Consider the following 18,288-nt stretch of genomic DNA (forward strand, 5'->3'; position numbering starts at 1 on the left):
AGTCCATTTCTCAAGATTGAGGAAATATCTAGCAATCAAAATGCAATTTCAATATAACTCACATCTTTTCTTCACTTCCCATTCCCCAGAAGACAGGAGCAAGCCTTCTAGATGCCCCTTTTGTTTTGCCATCTACCTCTTTACCACCCTATGTGTGTTGCTAAGCTTCCTCTTAAGAAATTTCTCCCTTAATCTTTGGTCCCTATTGTCTTGTCTTTTACTTCCTCCTAAAGAAGAAGAATTTATCAGGCAGGGAAAACTATTCCTCTGAGGAGTCAGGAAGGTAAGAAAGTGGATGAAGGCGAAAGTTAATTTTTTTAATGTTTGCATATATCTTGTTTAATGATGACATTTTATGACTTGAATACTTAGGAAGATTAAGCTAAAAGTATTAATCTAAAAAACCTATGAAGAAAGTTTGCGTGTTATTAAAGACTAAAACAAACTAAAAATTACCCTGATTTAGAAGTTAATACAAATAAACTTGGGTGACATTTAGCAGTTAGGATTTTACTGCAAGTATACGGTTAAAGAAAGGTTGGTGTAGTTAATAGTTAATATGATAAAGATTTGAGTAACTCTTATGTAACACTGTGAAAGGTTTGTTATGTGTTAAAGGGAAAAACCAGGTTCAACAAAATGACATATACAGTATATACATCTCAAACATGGTAAAACTGATAGATGAATTGATCCACTAATTAATGGCACATTTACAAAGAAAATAGGAAAACTAGGCTATTCCTTTTGTCCACTTACGTATAAAAACACAACATAATGCCCCTTCCAAAAAGCAATAACATAAAACAGGTCCAAATGATACCATTGCTCTGCAAACTTTGGACATCTTAATAATGTAGTAATGAGCAGCTGGCTTATTTAACCTACATTTTTTTGACTCAAATATAAGGTAAAAATTTGCAGAAAAAATATTTTAAGAACAAGGTGTTTTTCCCTCATAAATAGAGCTATGGAAAATAAGTCTCTGAATTATTATGCATATTTAAATGTACATTTATTGTTACTTCTTTTTAAAATTGGTATGTTTAATTTCAATTCTCTTTTATGTTTTTGAAAAATGATTTCTTTCAAATTGAATACATTTGAATTCACTTGAAAGTAGACCAAGGCTTGAATTATGTTCATATCTTGTTATTAGGTGTACTAATTTTCATGTATGTAGCTTTTTAAAAATAATGTGATTATTAATGGAAAGTATATTACATAGAAAGAAGCACTGACATGTTTTATTTATATATTTTTTAGTTGGATCACCGTTATAATGAATTCAAACTTCACGCAATTATGTCTGAACATAAAAAAACAATCACAGCTATCTCTTGGTGTCCACATAACCCTGATCTGTTTGCAAGTGGCAGTACCGATAATTTAGTGATCATTTGGAATGTTGCAGAACAAAAAGTCATTGCTAAACTCGACAGTACAAAAGGTATACCTGTAACTGGGATTTATTTTATTGAATGAAAATAAATAGAATGTTACATGTGAATTATACCTCAGTTTTTTTTCTATTATTTCAGTAAGCAAAATATTTTATTTCAATTAGCTCAAGTTTTAAAGTAGTGTTTTTCAAGCTTTCTAATGGTAATCTGTATAAGAAACACATTTCACATCATGACTCATTATTGTGTATGTGCATGTGTACAAAACTGAAACAAAATTTCATGAAATTATCACTTAGTATACACTGATCAATTAAAAAACATAGTCAACACCAAATAACTTTATTAATATTTAAATATAATATTAAAAATTCCAAAATAAATATAAAAATAATAATTAGATACTATTTTCTCAATGAGACAATTGGCCTTGCTTGAAACATACAAAGACAGTATGACACATGTAGTCACTGCTCTGCTGAGTTGACTTTTTCCTATATTTTTAGGTCAAAGTAGAAAGTTCTAGTTTATGCAAATAGATCTTTGTGAATGGCATAATATCATTACTTTCTTTCTACCTAGCATCTTACCCCATAATGATGATGAAGTTAAATAATCATTTTTCTGTGTTAAATGTCATAATAATTCAGTTCTCTTTTTGAGTGCTGAGTGTAGCTCAGTTACCGATTATGTTTTTGAAAGCTACTGCTGGATGTATTTTCCATATTCAGCCTTTTCTCTAAAAAATACTGGTTGTAACTTTGAGATAGTAAACTGAGATGTGACAGCGTCACACACTTTACTTTTCACAGAGTTTCTTTATAATATTCTTTTCAGTGTGTAACAACAATATTGAGAAGTCATAGGCAATTGTATTTAAATCTTGCTTCCAATATAACAAGAATGATGCCTTTTGGAACCTTTGGATATGTTCGACATAGATTGAGTATGGCTTTTCCCTTGTCTTTTCAAATTTAGGTCGTTAGGAATGCTGAAAACACCCGAAAAACACACCAATTTTGTTATATAACTTTTCTCCTAAAAAATATTTACCAAATATATTCAGCTAGGAAAATGAGCATCTCCTTCCCAAGCTCATATACGCCGCTTATTATTTTCACTTGCAGCGACCAGTGAATTTCAGTATTAGACAGTGAGTAGTTTGCTTCAATCTCTGAGCAAAATCTTTTTAAAAGTCATCTATTCAGTGAGCTTCCATTAATGTAAGTAACAGTTTTCCTTAAGGTTTTCACTACTCCAATGAGAAAAAGCCAAATTAGGTTTGGTACAAAGCTTTGTGGTGCATAAACAGTGGTTAATAGCCTCAATCAAGATTTCATGTTTTTCTGGTCATAGCCATTTCTCCACCAATCACAGATCCTACGGTTTTACCAGTATTGTTTATATTGATCAACAGTGCACTTTCCCACTACTTTAAATACAGCTTTGTGTGAGATTAATTTTAAATAACACAATAAATACTCCTTAAAGTTCTTTCCATATTTTATGCGACATAAACTAAAAATGTTATACAATGCCATTGTGCTTATAAAGTTGTCACACAAAACCTATACTAGACCATAACTGCATAATAACATTTTCTAAATGTTATGCATAAGGACAGATTAGACAGCATATTATGGTATCATTACCTAGTTTGTCCACTGATTTGTCATCAAACACCATATGCATCACATCCATTCATTGTGGAAGAGATTTTTGTTCATCAGCTGTGTGCACCATAGCTTCCTTTGCCACTGAATATGCAATTAAATAAGACTTTTTCATTAACATGTGTAGAATGATTAAATAATTGTAACAATTTTGATCAATTTTATATATTTTTCCTTTTTCTGAAAAATTTCAGGGTAAATTCCTTATGTTTTCAAAGATCTTAATTTGAAGATTGAAAGTTTTGATACTTTATTTGCAAAAATTATGAATATTTTTGGTCATTTTTATTTAAAATAATCCCCTTTGAAAAGGCTTAGACTCCTTTTTTCTTTTCAGAATCCAGTTTAAACAAAGTAGAAGTTTGCATTGTCAACTTTAAAAAAAATAAATATTAGAACTTCCACATCCGGCTGTTGAACTTGAACATGCCTCCGTATTCTTTTTACTTCATCATTCTTTTTTCTTAATATTAAAAAAGTCACTTAAAAGAAAATGAGTATTACTTTGTTTAAATGTAAAAGGTTAAAAAATTGTCACCAACCTGAAAAATGTCACACTTAATAATACACTTTCAGAAAAACAAAACAAAACAAAACTGTTAACAGTGGAGAATAATACTACCTGCCTATCTCAGAATATTGTTGGGAGAATTAGATGAGTGGATATTTGTAGAGCTCTTAGAAGTGCTTGCGTGTGACAAGCCAGTATAGCAGTATTTTCTATTATAACTACAGGACATCATTTCTGGTCCTTTCTCTTCCTTGCTGTGCTTCTCAAAACACACATTCTGAGAGCCATCATTCCAGTGGCTTCCTTCAAGTGGGCTGTGGTGGTTTGACCCATACAGCATGTCCTATCCCTTATTGGGGAAATTCTGCTTCTGTTAATGTACCCGAAAACCAAACAGCTTTTTTATTGGCCTTATTTGTGTACTCATTCATTCATTCAGTGAGTATTTATGGAGTTCCCATTGTATGTCAAGCCCAGAAACAGTTTCTTTTTTTTCTCTCTTTTTTTTTTAAACATCTTTATTGGAGTATAACTGCTTTACAGTGGTGTGTTCGTTTCTGCTTTATAACAAAGTGAATCAGCTTTAGCTTCTGCCTCTTGGCACATTGTAGGCTGCTGACACAAACTGAATTTACAGTCAATGAACAACTTTCAACCCTGTGTCTTTGTTCATAGCATTTCCTCTTCCTGGGAAATACGTCTTGACCCACGTATTGAAACTCCGCTGTTCCTTCAAGGTGTAATTCAAATCCAGTTTCTTTCCAGGGCAGTAGCCCAAACAGTCACAAACTCTTATACACATAAAAATCATTTGGAGAACCTTGTTAAAAATAGATTCCTGGGCCCTAACCCCCCACGATCTGATATGCATATTCAGTTTGATGATTCTGATTCTGTGTCGGGAGATTCACAGTCTATCTCCTGAGTCATAAATTTACCATAACATTTATTTCATCTATTATTTATTTGATCACAATAACAGGAGATTAACAGTTAACTTTCGTATTTTGTCTTTTAGTTTAAAAAGGATTTTTACACACATCATTATTTTTTCTTGCCCTAACTTTCATGTGAAACAGGTGGTCAGCTATTTTTAGTCATGTCTCTTTTATGTGAGGAAACAGGTTTACAGAGGTAAAGTGGCTTGTTTAGATCATCCGAGGCAAAACTAAGACCTAAATCCAACTCCTGATAAGAAGTAGCTTGTAGTGTTAATTTTGTTGTTATTAAATCCTTATAGGGGCTTCCCTGGTGGTGCAGTGGTTGAGAGTCCGCCTGCCGATGCAGGGGACACAGGTTCGTGCCCCGGTCCGGGAGGATCCCACATGCTGCGGAGCGGCTGGGCCTGTGAGCCATGGCCGCTGAGCCTGCGCGTCTGGAGCCTGTGCTCCGCAGCGGGAGAGGCCACAACAGTGAGAGGCCCGCGCACCGCAAAAAAAAAAAAAAAAAAAATCCTTATAGTAGCATGCAACTTTTCATAAATGTAGTCATCTCCCCAATTTATACTTAAGATCCTTTAAAGCGGGAATTGTCTCCTATATTAACTTGTATACCTAGAACGCCTAAAGCAGGGCTTATACACAAAAACTCAGTAAGAATTTATTGCTTTAATATATAGTTTTCTGAAAGAAAGAACTCTATACATTTCTTTGAGTATGTGAAACATATGATCATATTAGTAGTTTTAAACCAGAAACTAGGTACTTTTTCATCATAGAAGTACCCTGCATATGTTCCCTGCACCCTTTAGGGTTACTTTATAGATCAAATTTCCAAGTAAGAAGGTAATATTTTTTAATAATGAACACAGTCTTGTATTTTAGTTGTTGTAGAAAGGTAGGATGCAAATAACATTTAACGGTACGATCTTATGCCATGTTTCTCTACTGTGTATCTGTATTTAATTTATTCCAGGGACGCCTGCCTCTCTCAGCTGGTGCTGGAATGCAGATGACACAGTGGCGTTTGCTTCCCAGAGAGGCCCACTGTTCCTCTGGACCATCTCAGGACCGGACAGTGGCGTGACTGTGCACAAAGAAGCCCATAGCTTCCTGTCTGATATCTGTATATTCAGATGGCATACCCAGAAAAAGGGGAAAGTTGTCTTTGGTCATATTGATGGAAGTCTATCCATTTTTCAACCAGGTAAGAATTTTACTAGTCATGTCTCTTAAATTTTATTTTTCTCAGCATGTATAATTTCTTATTTACACAGCATAGAGAGTTAACAGTATTTTAATTTTTAAATAATAGTTGTGCAAATATTATCCAGCACTATGCCAATTCCAAATAACCATTGGAAGTAAATCTTATTTGTAAGGCATCGTAGTACATTTAACTCAGCTCTGCGGATTTTACTTTGAGTTAACCCCTGTCAGGCATTTGTCCTGCATTTTTACTTTTTAAAGTCAGTTGTTTCATTCTGCGTATTTACTAAGAAAATGGCCTGAATGACAAAGGACCTACAGCTGGATTATATAATAACTTACTAATACTACTCAAAAATATTTTCCCACCTGCTTGTAAAATACCATTTAGTTGTCACAGCTCCTTAGCAAAGAGTTTGAACTTGGGATAAAAAGGAACAATAACTCCTTGTAGCCCTATTAGTTAATTAACATGGCTCAGTGGAAAGGTCTGAGAAATTAGTTTATGTTTATTTTTTAAATTTAAACAATAACAAAATATATAATAAAAAATTGAAAAATTAGATGAACAGTTCTCCACTTATAAGTCAGCACTGCTGACATTTGAAAAACGTGCTTTTAGCCATTGGTATCTGTTGATGGATGTGACTCCTGGTTCACTAGGTAGATGGATGAAAGTGCTGCTTCAGGATTAGAATAACTACTTTCACAAGGCATATTACATTCAATTTATCTGAAATTAATAGAAGAAAGAAGAAATTGAAATTGAATGGAACAGTGAGCATCCAAATAAATCTTTTCTTTCCTTAGGGAATGATCTTTCTAATGTTAAAAAAAAAAAGCTATATAAATTATTGATAAAGTCAGGCCATTTTATTTTATTTTTTAACACTATTTTTTTATTTTTATTTTATTTTTTTAACATCTTTATTGGAGTATAATTGCTTTACAATGGTGTGTTAATTTCTGCTTTACAACAAAGTGAATCGGCTATACATATACACATGTTCCCATATCTCTTCCCTCTTGCATCTCCCTCCCTCCCACCCTCCCTATCCCACCCCTCTAGGTCATCACAAAGCACCGAGCTGATCTCCCTGTGCTATGTGGCTGCTTAGTGGGAACTAGCTATCTATTTTACGCTTGGTAGTGTACATATGTCCATGCCACTGTCTCACTTTGTCCCAGCTTACCCTTCCCCCTCCCCATATCCTCAAATCCATGCTCTAGTAGGTCTGTGTCTTTATTCCCGTCTTACCCCTAGGTTCTTCATGACCGTTTTTTTTTTTTTAGATTCCATATATATGTGTTAGCATATGGTATTTGTTTTTCTCTTTCTGACTTACTTCACTCTGTATGACAGACTGTAGGTCCATCCACCTCACTATAAATAACTCAATTTCGTTTCTTTTTATGGCTGAGTAATATTCCATTGTATATGTGTGCCACATCTTCTTTATCCATCGGACCATTTTATTTTAAATACATTTTTTTTTTTTTTTTGCGGTACGCGGGCCTCTCACTGCTGTGGCCTCTCGTGCTGCGGAGCACAGGCTCCGGACGCGCAGGCTCGGCGGCCATGGCTCACGGGCCCAGCCGCTCCGCGGCATGTGGGATCTTCCCGGACCAGGGCACGAACCCACATCCCCTGCATCGGCAGGCGGACTCTCAGCCACTGTGCCACCAGGGAAGCCCTGGAATATTTTTAATAACCATAGATACTAACGGGCACATTCAAATACCTAATAATTACTTAAATAGCTGGTACAACTTAGGTTAATCATTTTTCTACCTCTCTGTGGTTTTTAATGATCAGCTATATTAATATTCATTACTATTTATTTTATCAAATAGCAACTTTAAAGATGCTTATTTTGGGAAAGAAGAAGCAAGCAAACTTTTCTTGATGGTTATTGCAAAAGTTTGAAAAAGTCAAATAAGAGAAGCTTCACATGCGCCTTCTATGATTACATATGCAAAATATCTAAATAAAATACTCCCTACCTAAGAATAACATTATATTTAAAGAATATGTTCTGATGAGTTAACTGCAAGCCAGAAACTATAAGATTTTTCAATTAACTTCAAAATTATCTTATATATACAAGGAGATCTATTTTTTCTGCTTTTATAATCTGATACATTGAAAAACAGTATGTAACGGAGACATTGCAGGAAGAGCTGTGGTATCTTTCAATAGTGTTATTTTTAAAATAGACACTTCTTCAACGTTTACAGTACTTAGGAATAATTGGTACTTCTGTTAAGGTTGTAATCTGTAAACTTAGTGTTTCACTGCCTTTCTTTTGTGAATGAGAGAACTGTTTAATTGGAGTCCCCGTTGGTGCATTAGCAAAGGCCTTTTTTTCCGTATCGCCAGCGTGTATATATTTTGGAAGAAATAAGAGGATTGTTTGCTGATCCTTTTCTTCACTTAATCTCACTTGTTTCATCTCCCTGTTTTTCTGGCTGCCGCTTTGTTCTGGTAGCCGGAGTGAATTGTGATATGACAAGCGATAGGATGAGTGAGGACGGATGACAATAAAACATCGGTATGCTGTTTATCGTATGCCCCACTGTCTGAAGCACTTCAAGCAGCTAACTCGTTTACTCTTGAACAAACAAACAAACTCTGGTATCGTTATGTTCTCCACTGTAAAATAAAGAACTGAGCACACAGAGATTAAGTATCTTGGGACTAGGATCTGGACCCAGGCAGCCCTCCAAAGTCTGTGCTTTTAGTCAGAACACGTTGTTCTTCCCTTCGGTAAACACTTGCCTATCCCTATGCTGTTGTAACTCAGTGAAATTGTAGTTGATGACAAGATGATGTATATTATTTTCCTACGTCTTTTTCTTACAGTTTTTCAGTAACAAATAGAAAAACATGCAGGGTACTGGGGATGGCCAAGGCAAAGCAGTCCAGTACGACTTTCATCCTTAGGGCAAACTCTAATTGCCCTGCATTCCCTTGTCAGTTATGACTTCTGCATAGAAATGCCAGACTTGTATTCCCAGGACTCTCAGAGATCAGTGGTATGCAAGGAGAAAGTTCATGTGATCTCAATGATTAATCTTATTTTGGAAATTTTGTTTAAAATCATGCTCTTTACATTTTAATAGGTAGTAAAAGTCAGAAACATGTTCTGAGACCTGAATCTCTTGAAGGGACCGACGAAGAGGATCCCGTTACAGCCCTGGAATGGGACCCACTGTCTACTGATTACCTCCTAGTGGCTAATTTGCATCGTGGAATTCGCCTAGTAGATTCGGAATCACTTTGTTGCATAACAATATTTAATTTTCCCAGTGCAGTGGCTTCTGTGCAATGCTTGGCCTGGGTTCCCGGTGCTCCTGGCATGTTTATAACTGGAGGTAACTTTACCCTACTCCCAGAGGTTTAAATATGTGTATATTCTTTAATTGAATCAGGGAGATTGTACTTTTATTGGTTAACTTTGTGTAAAACTTATTAATATCTCAAACATTATTATTATAGTAAATACCTCGTTTACTTTATTTATACAGTGTATCATTAACACAATGACAAATAAAAATGAAAAGAAGGCCCGGTTTTCCAGGTTTCTGGTAACATTGGAATATATTATAGATGTATACACATGTGTGCCTGTCTGTGTTTGTGTGTATACAAAAGACAAAGGCAGTTCAATTTCAGCCATGGCCCGGTGACAGTAAAAATACTGGCTAGAAAAACAGTCTGTCTGGGTGAGGAGTCTGTTAGCCTCACTGAAGACTTTGACAGTCATGATTTCCTGATCATAAGAGAATTAGCAAAACTAGGAAGGGATGGAGGATGGGAAGGTGGGGAATTTAAAATAGTAATTAGGAATTAAATGGCTCTACTTTTACCGTTTACTTAGCTTCAGAGAGAGAGAGGTCTCTGAAGAAACAGCACTTTCAGCTACTGTATAAATACTTCCCATATTTGCTAAGTGTAAAATGAAAGACAAAGAGTCTTTATCTTTTCACCATTTTTAAAGAAGTCTTTACTTCTTTAAGCACTTAAACTGCACATAGAAGTAGATGGATTCTTATTGATGTATCTTCATTGCCTTTAATTTCACAGGATATAATTAATGATAGATATATATTAATAATAATATATCTATTATTATTATTATCATTATTATTGAGCTGAGATTCACATACCATAAAAACTCACCGTGTACACTTAAAGTGTACAGTGTACTGGTTTCTGTGTTCACAGAGTTCTACGACCATTAGCATCATTTAACTCCAGAGCGTTTCCTCATCCCCCTAATAAACCCTGGACCCATCCGCAAGTCAGTCTTCATTACGCCCTCCACACCCCTTAGTCACTCGTGTGTAGATAAACCACTAATCTACTTTCTCTTTTGGTGGATTTGCCTGTTCCGGACGTTTCATAGAAGCAGAGTCATTCAACGTGTGGCCTTTTATGTCTGGCTTCTTTGACTTAACGCAGAGTTTTCAAGGTTCATCCGTGATGTAGCATGGATGAGTACTTCACTCCTTTTTATAGATGAATAATATTCCATTGTATGGATACGCCAGGTTTTGTTTATCCATTTATCAGCTGATAGACATTTAGCTTGTTTCCGGTTTTGTGTGGTTATGAATGCTGCTGTGAACATTTGTGTGCAGGCTTTATGGGGACACATGTCTGTAATTCGGTTGGGTGTATAGGCAGGAGTGCAATTTTTGGGTCATACGGTGACTCTGCGTTTAATCATTTGAGGAACTGCCAGACTCTTTCCAGAGTAGCTTATTAAGGAAGGATTTTTCGAAGGAGGGGGCTTTCTAATTAATCTTCAGGTATATCAGGCAGTCCTTGTTTGGCTGCAAGTGAGCAAGGAAGCAGTTTACAAGCATTTCGAAAGGTGAAGGGTTACTTAATGGTAGAGGTGGAAAGTTTTCTGTGGCTGGCGCTCCTAGAGCAAGTGTGTCCCTGGGGTGCTTTTTTGTGGTCACATTGTCATAATGATCTTTGTCGGGGAAGCTCCCAAGGCAGGCAGTCTCTCACCCGAGAAGGGGATTTGGAACAGAAAAAAAAGGTAAAACGTGCCAAAAATTGAAAGGATGAATATCACTTCGGCTGTTTCTTTGTATTATGATATAATATTGCTGTGTGAAGAATGTCAGTAAGTGGTGCTAAAAATCTGGCAAGTTGAAATTTTGTTATTTTATATCTAGGCATTTTATGCTTCAAATAAAATTTGTTAATATAATGCTTTTTTCTTGATCTGACTAGATTCTCAAGTCGGTGTTTTGCGCGTTTGGAATGTTTCTAGAGCAACACCTGTTGATAATTTTAAATTAAAGAAAACAGGGTTTCACTGCTTACATGTACTGAATTCTCCTCCAAGGAAGAAATGTAAGTAAAAATATCAAAATTTGATATTTTAAAATATCGTACTTGCTGCTATCCAATAAAATGAGTGATATAATGATATAAACGTATCAAATACTGCTACTGAAAAGCAAATTTAAAAAAATAGCCTTTGACAATATACGTGCTAAAGGTACCATCAAAGCCACACAATATCTAATATTGCTAAATTGAAAATATTTAGGGCAAAGTTACATTTAAAAACGCTATTTTTTAAATGATATTAAGATAATCTCAAGTCTACATGGGGAAAATGAGACAATGATATTGGTGAAAATAAAAAATATCAAGAGTGATGGGATTAAATAAAATTGGTCTGAACTAGGGGACTTTGTTTTAAACATGGCTCTTTTACAATCTATATGGTTTATAACAAAGTTAAAATAACCTAAAACATTGGAAATGTAGGATCTAGAATATATATTCCATGTTTGAACGTATTGCGTGTTTGTTGCAAGATTAGTAGTTAGTATTATAGATGTTCTTCATTTATTTTTGTGTTTTTTTCTAATTACCTTTGATTACTTCTATGATTAAGAAAAAATTATAAAATACATTTAAGGTATAAAAGAAAAATCTGGAGTATGGGGGGTGAGGTTTAGAATTAGAATTTTTCCTAAATATGAGGGAAAAGAAGTTGACTTCCTATTTAAGTCAACTGTGGTTACTCTGCATGGTTGGTAGTGTTTCTTTTATTTCTGTGTGGATCATAAAAAAACTTGGGGAAAAGAGTAGTGATTGAACAACCTAGAGTTATTGATTCCTCCTTACTCACTACTGTCTATGATATACTAAATAATTAGGGAGGCCTGTTCAAAATAATGTTTTGGTTAGCAAATTTAGTATCTGATTTTTGTGGGCAATGGCAAGTAGTAGAAAATCTCTGTATTTGAACCTCCAGTCTTTTCACAAATTTAAGCTTTTCCTAATACTTCTAAATCCTGGGAACTGGAGGGTCTAGAAGCATTAGGACTGGAGAAGTATTGATAGTATGCTGGGGACTGGCATATTGTTTATGTATCCTGCATTTTCTGGAACTATTTTTTTCTTTGTTTATTTGCTGTGAACACCCATCTCGTAAGATGAATGAAATATCATAGGTTCTTTACTTCCTTATATTTTTCTTATTGCAAAAGTGGTCCAGGCCCATTAGAGAAAAATCAGGAAATATAAAGAAGCACATACTGATCTTGGCATTTTTGAGTCATTCCTTTCAGGTTGTTGATAGTTAGTTTTTTCTCCCAATTTTTTAGTGTAACAGAAAGTGTGGAGTAAGAAAAATTATGTAAAAATGAAAAACTTTAAATGTAGACACAATCATCAAATTCTGAAAAAAAAATGAATTATGCATAGATAGGAGCATAAAGGGTATCAAAACCACCTATAATATCAACAAATTAAAATATTAGAAAACAGTCATGGATTATATTAATTTTAACCAAACTTTCAGCAAAATTTCATTGAACCAAATGCTTCTTTTGTTATTAATGGTTCATTCTAGTTTGGACTGCCTGTCGTTCTCCAATTCTAAGAAATGAGTGTTATCCTAATGAATGCAATAAGAAAGACTTTATTATATTTGAGTCAAAAAAGACAATATACTGGGAAATATTTATATTCCAGTGTGTAATTAATCTAGATTGGTCTGATAATTTATGGTGGTATCATTATTTTGAATTATATTTACAAGAGTATATTTATGTTCTAAGGAAAAGCTTTTTGAAAGAAGACAAAATATGTGATAAAGAATACAAAGAAAACTGAAGAAGGAGACATTTATGTAATTGAAAGTCTATGAACAGTAAAAATTGAGGAAGAAGAGAAATTAAGATGCAAATGTATATCAGTTGTAATTCTTAATTTAGGTGCTAAATTAAAGTGAATTATAAATAATCTCAAAAATAATTATTTTCGGGCTTCCCTGGTGGCGCAGTGGTTGAGAGTCCGCCTGCCGATGCAGGGGACGCAGGTTCGTGCCCCGGTCCGGGAAGATCCCACGTGCCGCGGAGCGGCTGGGCCCGTGAGCCATGGCCGCTGAGCCTGTGCGTCCGGAGCCTGTTGCTCCGCAACGGGAGAGGCCACAGCAGTAAGAGGCCCGCGTACCGCAAAAAAAAGAAAAAAAAAATTATTTTCATTGGATTGAAAATTAGTGGAAGAGAGTTATTAGTTTTAAAAGAAAAAAGTTCACGTGTGTGTGTGTTTGCTTGTACAGAGGAAGAAGTAAGCTATTACATCAGCACTTTGAAAGAAAATTTTAATTCAGAAATAATCATGCTGTGCTTTAATTTATGGGGCAATAAGAAACCAAATATTCACCACATATTGTGATTCCTCAGAAACTAATTTTCATTCATTTTGCACCACCTGCACTTCTATACACCTCTTTTCAAAATAATATCCCATTTTGTGTATATAAATATATAAATATGGGCAATGCTGCTCAAGTACTCCTGTGGCAGAAAATCTGATCATTGCTTAAGAGTTTACTGATATAAATTCTGGATAAAAGAAAACAAAGAGCGTCTTTGTAAATTAAGTCCTGTGGCTTCATTCCAGCCTATGGGAAGATACTGGCATAAATGTTTACTTGTTTATTATTTTTTTCTTTTCTAGTTTCAATCCAGTCCCCAACCAAAAATCATTACACATCCTCAACGAGTGAAGCAGTACCACCCCCAACTTTGACACAGAATCAAGCATTTTCTGTTCCTCCTGGTCACGCAGTGTGCTGTTTCTTGGATGGTGGAGTTGGACTTTATGATATGGGAGCTAAGAAGTGGGATTTTCTTAGGGACTTGGTATGTCTGTGGTCATTCTTTTATACACAATACTTATTTTGTGTATAAAATGATTTTTACTTATGTATTATTGATGATATTCTAAAATTATTTTCATAGAGAATCATATATTAGGTGGTTGATTGAAACATTTTAGAAAAATGTATAGAACTATTAAAATTATTTAATTGTAAACATTATAAACATTAAACTTCTTTAAATATTAATGTCTGTTTAGCTTATCAGGATTACTCTGCATTTGGTAGTTTTCCCATTATTGTGTGGGCCACGTTACTCCTTTGTATAGTGGAAAATCACATAGTTGTAGTGTATTTTGGAAGCAAAATGAGAAACAGAATATTCTTTCAGAAGGAAGGAGAAGTCCACCTCTGCCAGTTACTCTGAGCTTTCTTGTTCTCATTCATGAAATGAGCAAGCTTGGATTAAGTGTTTTCTAAGATTTATTTCTACTATGGAGTCATAATAATTCTATGAGTCTACGAACTTCTGTTCTCATGATCATTAAGCCTCTGTGTAAAATAGAATACAGCCCTTAGGACTCACATTTTGTCTGGGTTTGTTCTATGTTTTTTTATGCTGCATTCCTAGGGTCATGTGGAAACTATCTTTGACTGCAAATTCAAACCTGATGATCCCAATCTTTTAGCAACAGCTTCATTTGACGGCACAATAAAAGTCTGGGATATAAACACACTGACGGCAGTGTACACTTCCCCAGGGAATGAAGGGGTTATTTATTCCCTTTCATGGGCTCCAGGTAAGAAGTATTTTATTAAAATCAGGAATACAATTAAATGACTTTCCTAACTTTTTTTTTTTTTTTTTTGCGGTACGCGGGCCTTTCACTGTTATGGCCTCTCCCGTTGCGGAGCACAGGCTCCGGACGCGCAGGCTCAGCGGCCATGGCTCACAGGCCATGGCTCACAGGCCCAGCCGCTCCGCGGCATGTGGGATCTTCCCGGACCGGGGCACGAACCCGTGTCCCCTGCATCGGCAGGCGGACTCTCAACCACTGCGCCACCGGGGAAGCCCTTTACTTCCAAGTCTTAATGACAGCAGCTGTTCTCTGAAGCAGAACATACTTCGTGCCATTACAGATCCAAAGCTAATTGGAAAAAAATGTTACTTCACTAATTAAGTAGTAAGGAGCAAAAAGAACTAGCACTTTTTTCTGCTCCCTTCTTTACCTCCATCTTCATTTTACTTTCGATTGTGAGAGCCAACATTTATTAAAGAGGATCTGAGGTCAGAGAGGTTGAGTAACTTACCCAAGATTATATACGTAGGGAGTAGTGGTGGAGTCAAGATTTGAACCCTTGTCAGTTTGATGGTTAAGCCTGTGCTCTTAGTCATGGTAGTTTGCATCGTCACAGCAGGGCCTGCTGGGTTGAGATACAGGAATCGGGCCGCCAGTGCAGTGACACTGTAACAGCAACGAGCTGATCATTCTTCCTTCTACAAAACGTGTTCAAGCTCAAACCTAAAGCTTGAATAGAAATTGTGACTGTGAAAACCATTGTTTCAAATCATAACACAGAAGGCCCAACCTTACTTCAAGTTTATTTCACTCTCTACATTGAGAATTTGCCTTAAGAAAATAAAAATGTTGTAAAATGGAAATTCTGCCACTTTTTGCAAAGTGATTACTGATGAATCACTCTTGTTAGGTAAATATGGATGAAACTTAAAAGATTAGCAAAGGTTGACACTGGATGGAAGTAGAGTAGGTTATAGATGATTGCAAAATTTCCTTTATTTTTAGAGTAGATATCACAGGCAAATTTTTAGAAGTGCATATAAATATGGAAACTTTCCCCCAATAATTTTAGAGTGCTAAAAGGGTAGCAGAATGAAAACCCTAGAAAAAAAATGGTGAGGCCTTTTCTTTTAGTATTTATAGTCATTTATCACAAAATAATTCCTCCATATTTTTACTCCTAGGAGACAGATAACAGCTATTTCTTTCTTCTAATGGAGCAAACCTCTTCTTTGACTGCCTTGCAAAAAATTCAAGACCAGCTACTAACTTAGCTGCAGTTCAATTTTAACAGATTTTTTTAACTTCTTAAAAACAAAGAGCACTGTTTATGTCTTTGATGGAGAAAATGAATTTTTTCATGTGTCCTGCTTAGAGAAATACTTTCCTAACCATTAAAAAAATTACTAGATGGTCAGAAAAATGTAAATACCGAATGGATATGTAATAATATTGAGGAATTTTTGATAATTTTTCTATTTGTGATTGTAGTAGTTTGGTCATGTTAATAAAAGAGTTCCTGTATTTTAGACATCCATCCTCAAGTATTTATTGATGAAAGGATACAATGTTAGAGATTTGCTCCAAAGAAATCCAGTAGGGGGCTATAGACAAAATAAGATTGACCATATTTTGATAATTGTTGAAATTGTATGATGGATTCATGCATTATACTGTTCTTTCTATATTTGCATACATTTGATAATTTTCATTATTTAAAAAAAAGAGCCACTTTGCAAACTCAAGTCTTACTTTTTCAAAAATTACATTTTTGAAAAGAATTAACATTTGTGGCAAACATTTCATATAATGTCTAACAAATTGTTTCCTAAGGCGATTTAAATTGTATTGCTGGAGCAACTTCTCGAAATGGTGCTTTTATTTGGGATATTAAAAAGGGCAAAATCGTACAACGATTTAATGAGGTAAGATGTATTTATTGCTAGTCGAATAACATAATGCCTTTTATGGCTTCACATTTTTTAAATGCTTTCCTCTCTTAATTTATTAATGAGTCACCAGGTGGCATTGTGGTCTTTTAATTAGAAGAAAATCCAAGAGGACATGCACGTGCTAAAATGAATTCTGAAAAATGTAGCTGAGCCTAAGATACAAAAATTCACCTAAAGTTTCATTAGAGGTTCAAAGGAATTTTGGGTCGCCTTCCACAAAATTGTCTAGGCAAATATTCAAAAGTTGGAAAAAGACTAAACTCAGAACAAGACCCAAATTATAGTCCCAATTTTGTCACTGATTAGCTCTTGACATAGAGAGGATAATTTTATTGCCTTGAAGCTGATTGTTTATTAATTTATTTATCTTTTAACATCTTTATTGGAGTATAATTGCTTTACAATGGTGTGTTAGTTTCTGCTTTATAACAAAGTGAATCAGTTATACATGTACATATGTTCCCGTATCTCTTCTGATTGTTCATTTTATAAGATGGTGAAGTTGGATTATATAATTTCTTAGGTTTCCTTCCAAGTCTCAAATTCCATTTTTCCATGACAAGTTCTAAAAGCTCCTCTCTTCCTATTTGTAGTGTCGCAGATTGTACTTTTCCTTCTGCTTGGAGTTAAATTGTCATCTCATATTTCCCTGAGTTCTGTTAATATTTTGTAAATACGTATGCTCTTGTTACAGTATGTTAGTTGTGAATGGGGGGAAATGTGAACAGCATCTAGGATTGTCTCTCACTCTCTTGAAATTTCATCCATTTCAAATGATTACTGTTGAAGTTTATCAAACATATAACTTACTTGATAATTATTTATATATCGAGGCTTTAAAACCATTTATACAAAAGACTGTTCTCTCTCTGAAAATCAAGTAGCGTTGATCTTCCAGGGGTTACGGAAGTTATGTGACAAATGCAGAGCCGTAGGGAAACTTCAACAACCACCAGTGTGTAATTCTGCTCTCAAAAGAGGAAACTTTGGCAAAGGACTACAGGTCATCCTTCCCTTTCTCTACTTAACAACAATGTTCTCAGTTCAGCACTCCCCCAGCCCGCCTTCTGCCCTCCCCATCACCAGAACGATGCGTATCCCATAATAAGTAAGGATATAAGAAGAAAAGATGAACCTGGAAAAGCAACTTTTGACCTAATTCAAGAATCTTATCCTTGGATGTCAAATCTGTCGATTTCTTCTTCTAGCATCTTGGCGTCCTGTCAACTAAGTATCTTCCTATTAGCACTCGGCAGGTGCAGCCTGATTCCAGCAGCCCAGCCCTGAGCATCAGGGACGTCTCTTACGTCCATTTATGTCTTTCCCAGCTCCAATAGCATAGTTAAGACCAATATCGAAACCGCTTACATCTAGGATAATAAATGTGGGGAAAATGAACAGTGCCAGCTTCAGTTAACTAAGTTACGCATGCCTCACCAAATAAAATGCAGGACGTGAGGGAGCCATAAGTGCCCCGTTCACGGGGACGAACACAGCTGATGGAGGACCTCCCCTCCTTCAAGTGAGTATAGAGACTACCTCCATTCTTGTGTTCATCTTTATAAAGCTACCCACCTTGATCCCCCAAGAAAGGTAAAAATAGCAAACTGGAGACCACCTTAGCAAAACAGCCTTAAAGCTCCAGACAAAAAGTCATT

The 18,288-nt window shown here is 35.4% G+C and overlaps 1 protein-coding gene across 7 annotated transcripts in view; it reads left to right on the forward strand.

The window, feature by feature from the left end:
* Positions 1–18,288, forward strand: part of WDR17 (WD repeat domain 17) — a 77,861-nt gene that overhangs the window by 25,214 nt on the left and 34,359 nt on the right. For all 7 annotated transcript variants that reach the window (XR_003794219.1, XM_029226451.1, XM_029226455.1 and 4 more), the window contains 7 exons: positions 1,267–1,450; positions 5,502–5,732; positions 8,858–9,109; positions 10,986–11,108; positions 13,737–13,921; positions 14,510–14,678; positions 16,512–16,603. Coding sequence is in view for 6 of the 7 variants with exons in the window: in XM_029226451.1 (XP_029082284.1) it covers positions 1,267–1,450; positions 5,502–5,732; positions 8,858–9,109; positions 10,986–11,108; positions 13,737–13,921; positions 14,510–14,678; positions 16,512–16,603 (1,236 nt within the window). In the remaining variant the exon portion in view is untranslated. The remainder of the gene's footprint in view (positions 1–1,266; positions 1,451–5,501; positions 5,733–8,857; positions 9,110–10,985; positions 11,109–13,736; positions 13,922–14,509; positions 14,679–16,511; positions 16,604–18,288) is intronic.

This window comes from Monodon monoceros, unplaced genomic scaffold (assembly GCF_005190385.1).
Source record: "Monodon monoceros isolate NGI ecotype Baffin Bay Population unplaced genomic scaffold, NGI_Narwhal_1 Super_Scaffold_17, whole genome shotgun sequence".
Taxonomy (NCBI): domain Eukaryota; kingdom Metazoa; phylum Chordata; class Mammalia; order Artiodactyla; family Monodontidae; genus Monodon; species Monodon monoceros.